This window comes from Montipora capricornis, chromosome 2 (genome assembly GCF_036669925.1).
Source record: "Montipora capricornis isolate CH-2021 chromosome 2, ASM3666992v2, whole genome shotgun sequence".
NCBI classification, from domain to species: domain Eukaryota; kingdom Metazoa; phylum Cnidaria; class Anthozoa; order Scleractinia; family Acroporidae; genus Montipora; species Montipora capricornis.
The window spans coordinates 31,526,457-31,533,956 of record NC_090884.1 but is presented as its reverse complement, the minus strand read 5'-3'; the positions used below and the strand labels follow the sequence as shown (position 1 = coordinate 31,533,956).

Here is a 7,500-nt window from a genome sequence, read left to right as displayed (position 1 = left end):
GAGACAATACAAACTTTGGTAGGGAGATGGAGAGAGCGGGAAAGGAAGAAAATGTGTCAAACCTTGTAACCTGGTTACATCAAGAGGCAACCCTTCGCTCCAGAGGCAAACCAGACAGTGACAACGCCGATGAAAAGGAACATACCCACCGAGGTCCAACCTTTAGAAGAACAGAGAACCACGCTGCTAGTAATGATAGAACTCCCGATCAAGAAGCGTGCCCGCTCGGTTGTGCGTGGAAACACCATTTAGCTGCCTGTCCGCTGTATCAAAGTTCAATGGTAAATCAAAGATGGGATGTAGTCAAACAGAGCAAAAGACGTCGCAAATGTCTTAGATCACATCACACGAACGACTGTAAGAAACCAGACGGTACTACCTGCGATAAATGCAAAAGGCACCATCACCGCACTCTTCACAACGAGACGATCAATTCGAATCTAAGCTCGAAAGCAGTGCCTTTCCGAATGCAAGATGTTCCTGCAGAAGGCAATACCAACTGTGCCGCTGACCACAAGGAAGATGTCAAGCTAATCACTGGTTTATGTCCTGTCCAAAAGGTGAAGGTTATGGACTGAGGTGGAACGCTTGTTGAAATGCTTGCGATGATAGATTCTGGATCAAACACAAGTCTGCTATCTAAGAATGCAGCCGAACGACTGGGAATAGCAGGGACAGCCACCCATCTTACTATGAATCTAGCAGGTGGAGAGAAGAGGTGTGAAACTTCGGAAATCATCGAGATCACTGTTGCCTCGAGTACAGAAGAGGATATCACAAAGACTCTGGAAGTATACACGATAAAGAGACCTTGCAGTGCCGCGAAGACAATCTCAAAGGGAGCTATTGAACACTTCTCTCATCTCAAACCAGTTGCGAACAAACTGCATCTATCTGGTGGAACAATAGATCTGCTAATTGGTACAGATTTCGTCGATGCCTTTGTCGACATTCATACCTTGTCTGGGGAACCAGGAGAGCCGCCGATTGCCAAACGTAACTGCTTTGGTTGGTACGTTTTAGGACAAGTTAACAGTTCCAGGATACAGTCCGTTGAAGTCGGAACATTGAGCTTTGAGGACGACATTAAGAAACTACTTTATCAGGACACGCTGGGAGTTAAACCAACGGAACTGTGTACTTGTAGTGAGAACGTGCTACGAGAAAACAAGTTCGTCACATCCCTGTCTGATTCAACTACATTGGTAGATGGAAGAATCCAAGTAAGAATGCCTTGGAATGAGAATGGACCCCCCAAACGCAGCAATTATGACATTGCCTTTAAAAGAATGCATTCTGCCGAGAAGTCGTTCCAAAGAAAAGAATGCTTCACAATCGTAAATGACGAGGTACAAAAGCTGTTGGAACAAGAATTCGTAATTAAAATTCCTACAGAAGAAGTTGATCACAGTCAACCCGAATGGTATCTGCCCTTGCAAGCAGTTTTCACACCAGAGAAAACTACTAAGGTTCGCCTTGTTTTCGATGCGTCTTCAAAAGGTCACGATGGTCTTTCCCTGAACGATCACCTCGAGAAAGGACCTAATTACACTAACAGTCTTCCCAATGTGCTTATGGCCTGGCGATGGAACGAAGTGGCTTACTCGGGTGATATCCGGAAAATGTTTAATCAAGTACTAGTGCACCCTGATGACCAAGTCTTTCACAGATTCTTGTGGAGAAGCGACAAAACTGAAACGCCCTCAGTCTTCCAGTGGCTCAGATTAAATTTTGGCGACAAACCAGCACCAGACATTGCCTCGAACGCCATCAATTACTTAGCTAAAGTCTCAAGTCGAATTTCCAGACGCAGCCCAAGAACTTCAAGATCACGCGTACGTGGACGATATCCAAAGCAACTCGACAAAAGCCAAGAGAATAATCAAAGAAATTGACACCGTCCTTGGAAAAGGCCAGTTTCAAATTAAGGCGTGGCATTCCAACCGCTCAGAAATTGACCAGTCTAATGGTGAGAGATTTACAGATCTGCTTGGCCACAAATGGGAGAAGACAAGTTTACCTTCAAGAAAGAAAACGTGGTTGGCTTACTGAAAGGCTTCTCCAAAAGAAGCTGTCTGAAGTTTCTCGCTCAACTCTGGGATCCTATCGGACTTGTGTCACCAGTTACTATCAAGTTCAGAATTGACTTGCAAGGATTATGGAGTTCGGGTTACAGCTGGGACGACATCCTTCCCGAGAGTATTCAGCAAACATGGTTAGAAAATGTCCAGTCCATAAATGATCTCCTGTCATTTCACTTTGACCGCAAGCTAAAACCAAGCAATGCAGTGGGCGTGCCTCAAATTCACGGATTCTCCGATGGTGGTGAGCAGGCTTATGGTGCAGTCATCTTCCTACGGTGGAAACTTGCTGGCGGAAACTATCGTTGTGTTCCAGTCATGATAAAGGCTTTCGTAGCACCACTGAAGAAGAAAAGCATCCCGAGATTAGAACTGTTGGGCTGTTTATCACTCGCACGCATGTACATCACATGTGTAAAAGCATTGGAATTCACAAAAGCGCAGGACTGGAAACGATTCTTCTGGATCGATTCACCAACTGTTTTGTCCTGGATCAGAACCCCACCACGGGAATTCAGGCCCTTTGTATCTGCCAGAGTAGCTGAAATTCAAGAGACCATTGGGGCAGACCAATTTCATTACATCAAGTCTAACAACAACCCTGCAGATGCTCTGACGAGAGGAATCCATCTTAATCATCTCATAAAGTGGGCAGAGGGACCATCCTTCCTAGAGTTGCCAGAAGAAAAGTGGCCCAACTTTCAAGATCACACCCAAGTTAACACTAATGTGGACGACCTTGAAGCTTTAAAAGAGAAGAAAACGTTTCAGAAAGAGAAGAAAGCCGGTAAACATCGCACTGCCGCCGCAGAAGTATGTCCTGAACTAGATCAGCATGAATCTGAAGAAAATCCTATCCTTTTACATTTGCTGAAAACGTGTTCTACGTACTCCAAGATAAGAAGAACTCTTGCCTACGTTCGTCGCTTTATTCACAACGCACGGAAAATGAACCCGAAGTCAGGGCACATTTCAGTTCAGGAACTGAAGTCTGCCGAAACCCAGCTTCTGAAGTGGAGTCAATTTCACGTCGACGAAGACAGTTTGGATAAGAAACTAGTTGCAAAGAAGGGTGAAGATGGCCTTCTTCGTGCGCATGGTCGACTTGAAGATATCAGATGTCTCCCGGAAGAGTTGAGAAAGCCTATTATGTTACCACAAGACCACCCTTTTGTGATCTTGCTTCTGCGTGACCTCCACGAACGACGTGGGCATTGTGGCTATAAGAGTTTAATTCACGAGGCCAGAAAAAGATTTTGGATTATTGGACTCCGCAGAATGGCTAAGACCGTCACCTCAAAATGTGTCACATGCAGAAAACTACGGAAAAGGCCCCTCAACCAGCTCTTGGGACAGATCCCAAACCTAAGAGTAGCAGCTGGCTTCCCTGCATTCTCGAACACTGCTATGGACATGTTCGGACCAGTACAGATTAAACTCGGTCGCAAAACCCTGAAAGAGGCACAAGTGATCATCTTCACTTGCATGACTTCACGTGCGATCCACCTAGAGCTGGTCACCGATAAAACCTCAGACGCATTCTTAATGGCCTTTCGACGTTTTGCCTGCTTACGCGGATACCCTAATGTTTGCTGGTCAGACCGTGGAACAAACTTCGTGGGTGCCCAAGGTTACCTGAAGGAAACCACACAGAACTGGGATATTCCTGGGATAAAGAGTGTCCTCTCTGATAAATTTGGCTGCGAGTTCAGATGGGAATGGAATACACCACATGCGAGTCACCAAAACGAAATTGTTGAGACCCTAATTAAGTCAGTCAGACAAGCACTTAACGCCACTTGCAAGAACCAAGCCTACTCCGAAGAACAATGGAGAACATTTCTGTCAGAAATCACCTACATGGTCAACGGACGACCGCTGTACCCCAGTTCCGATGATATCTGGGAGGCCCCACCGATCACTCCAAACGACCTACTGCTAGGCCAATACAATCCACCGCCACAACTAGAACCAGAAGAAAGAATTAATCTGCGACAGTTACTCAGGAGTACCCAAAACAGAGTTGCTGATTTCTGGAGGAGTTGGATGAAGTATTTCGCTCCAAACTTGTTACCAAGAAACAAGTGGTTTCGCGTGCGAGATAACATCCAGACCGGTGATCTTGTATTGGAGCTGGATCCCAAACACAAAAGATGTGAATGGAAAATGGCGCGTATTGTAGGCACCTATCCTGGAAACGACGGCCTTGTTCGAAAAGTGAGAATCAAGACAAGAGATGGGGAGTACGACAGACCAATTCACAAACTGTGTTTGATTGCGACAAAGGAAGAGCTCAATGCAGGACTACTCTAGTTTAAATCAATTCAAGAACAATGAACACTCGCATGATTATTTCAGTCTTAAAATGGTTGCTCAATTAGAGCTAAGCTCTTAATTTCCACACTCGGGCGGAGTGATTTGCGCTAGTGCAGTAGAACTTCCGCCAAAATAAAGTCGCAAAGGACCTGGCGACGAGTTAGTCTATTTATATAAAAAAACGTAACGTATTTAAATATTCGCTTTTGCATGCAATCAACCGATCAACACACCCACAATGTAAAGAGCCGTGTTATGAAGTATGGATTGCCCAACAGAATTGTAAGTAGAATTTCGCTGCGAATATTTCAGTCTTTAAAGTGTAATTTCATATTTAAAACGCAAATCTTTTATTTGCTTTGCAGTTTGACTGTTGCCGATGACATTTCCCGTCCGCAACGAGTACAGAAATAAAACACCGGGTTATCTCTGCATCGACTGTAGCCTTCAAATTTAAGTAACGCTTCGCTACGTAAGGGCGAATCACAGTGCATGAGGTATAAAATGCCCTCCATTTCTTGTTTTCCGTGTCACATTAGCGCATGGAAATTTAAGCTTGCATACATTTACAGACTGTAACTTTACGTGGGGTGGGGGGTAGGGGATTATTCAAAACAATTAATAGCTGCTGAAGAATGCATTTTTGAGTCAGAACAATTAATAGAAAGACTTGAAAAAAAGTATTAGAGTCTTAAAATGTATGTATGCTTGGAATATCAGTCCATTTTGCATGACAAAATAAACAGTGCGTGTTTGAAGAAATCAACCATCCCTCTCGTGTTTCAAGCCCTTAAGTAGACTTGCCTAAATTCCACCTCATGAGAATCCTGGGAGAAAACGTTTTGGCAAGCAAAGCGTGATTTTTCGGACGCGAATCTACACGAGACGAAGGACTTGGATAAGCATGGATGTGCATGGTCGCGCCAGAATCATCGCATCTTGACTGTTCAAACTTTGTGATTGCAGTCGCGGTCGTACGGCCCGGGTTGTACGGATCGAGCTGTTAGAATAAATCTTTTTCGATTGTGGAGCCAAAGGTAAGTTGTTGACATTAAAGACAAAATCATATCTATTTTTTCTAATTTGTTTTACAAATAAACACTTTGCATGAGAGCGGGGATCGACATAAAGGTCATTCAAACTGATCTCCATCAACATGCTGGTCATCTCAGCTCCTAGTGATCTTTGAGAACCTTAGAGCAGCCTTGAGCGAAACTGAGACTACCTGAGAAAAAACTGATCCGACTTTTAACAAACTGAACTGTTCTTAGAACTACTGTTATTGTCAGTATGGGCATGCGACGAAGTCAAAATGGGGAATTCTTTCGGAAATACAGACTAGTCGTTGATATGCATTCTGTTTACGCGCATTTGGTGGCAAAGGAATTTACAGGATGCTTCAAGGGGAAATTCTGGTTTTCTGTCTTACTTTTGTTTTACTTAGAGGCCATTTGTTTGCCAGTATTGAAAAGTTTGGCTCACATTTATGAAATGTAACAAATTAATCATCTGTGGCTTCACAAAGATCTATTTGTATCGCTTTTACATTCCTGAGTTAATTCGACTCTCAAATGACGTACAAACAACCCAGGTCCAGGAATTGTTGATCCAATTCAATTCAGTTCAATTCTTTATTTGATAAAGCAGGTTAAAATTACAAAAATTAAAGTAAAGTAAAGTGAAGTGGTGCATTTATATAGCGCCTTTATCACAAACGTCTCAAAGGCGCTTTACAATGATCAATTTACCCCCAGCGGACTGGAAACATATACAGGCGCAAATGGCAGCCGCTTCCAAGCAGTCCATGCATGCTGGTACTCATTTTACCGACCTCGGAAGGATGGAAAGCTGAGTGAACTTTAGCGGGAAAGAAGGTCGCCAAATATTCCAGTCTCGGCAGAACTGGGAATGGAACCCGGGACCTTAGGGTTGGAAGGCAGAGATCTTACCACTGCGCCAACCCCTCCGCTCTATTACAAAGTAATAGTTGCATCGGCAGCTATCAGCTGATGTGGACCTGCTATGTAAAACTATTTAGAATGTCTGAAATAAAATATAGACTAAAACAATTAGAATTACAAATACATATGCCCAATTACAAAAAAGCTGACATAAGGATAGGATAAGACATCTAAGGGAGACACTAAAGAGTGTATCCCATCTCTCTACATACCCCATAACAGTACTTCTGTAAGCAGGTATAGATTAAAATAGATAATAAATAATAATAAATAAACTTCATGGTGGACTTGATGAATACGTAAAATTACTAATAAATAAAGTCATCATTCTTGTTTGAAATTACGATAGCTTCCTTATTGAATGAAAAATTAAGAATGTCTTTTGGGTGCTTTCTAAGTATTGCTTTAAACCCTTCTTTGCTAGCATCACATAGTTTAACTTTTTTATTTATAAAGTTCAAGATATTTGGTCCTCTATATTGGAGAGAACGTCTCCCAAGTTCAGACTTTACCCTAATAATATTAAATTGATTACAACTACAACTAAAACTATTGTCCCACCATACAGTCAAGGTAATGTTGACGTATTTGGTACGGCAAATGTAGACACACAATGTGTCAATGTCTCTGTCGGCACTTGTTTAAAATTTCAGGAATCCAATAACCTCTTCAGCTGACTTGGTTCAAATTATAAACATGGGAATAATATGTATTCAGCTTTGTCACAATCATGCAAACAGGGACTCCTATTTTTGACAGATTTACCTGTTATGGTTATAACTTAAGCTACATTAATTATCAGTTGACATACAGTGATAGTTATAGTGGTTTGCTAAATAGTGCACTAATCCTATAATTTCAGACTTTCCTTATGCTATATCAATGTTAGCTGCCTTTGATTCTTTGCTCATGGATAATTAGCATGCATATATTTTAACACTTGAACTTTACACAGTAGCAATATACTGTCTGCCTAATGAGAGGTGTAAAATGTTTTACTCTCATAGCAGAGATTTATTAGGTATGGGACACGTTTGCAACATGTACTTCAATTGAAATAGATTCATTAATGAATTTGGTACAACATTTTCAGAGTATAAGTGCACAAACATCTGTTACTTATGAGATTAAAATGTGTTAAC

At 42.2% G+C, this 7,500-nt stretch overlaps 2 protein-coding genes across 2 annotated transcripts; both read left to right on the top strand.

Moving 5' to 3' along the window:
* Nucleotides 1-605: 605 nt before the first annotated feature.
* LOC138037150 (uncharacterized) lies at nt 606-1,895 on the top strand. The gene has a single exon (XM_068883139.1). It carries the CDS (start codon nt 606-608, stop codon nt 1,893-1,895), a length of 1,290 nt encoding a protein of 429 aa, XP_068739240.1.
* Nucleotides 1,896-2,000: 105 nt separating this feature from the next.
* LOC138037148 (uncharacterized) lies at nt 2,001-4,394 on the top strand. The gene has a single exon (XM_068883138.1). It carries the CDS (start codon nt 2,001-2,003, stop codon nt 4,392-4,394), a length of 2,394 nt encoding a protein of 797 aa, XP_068739239.1.
* The last annotated feature ends 3,106 nt before the right edge of the window (nt 4,395-7,500 follow it).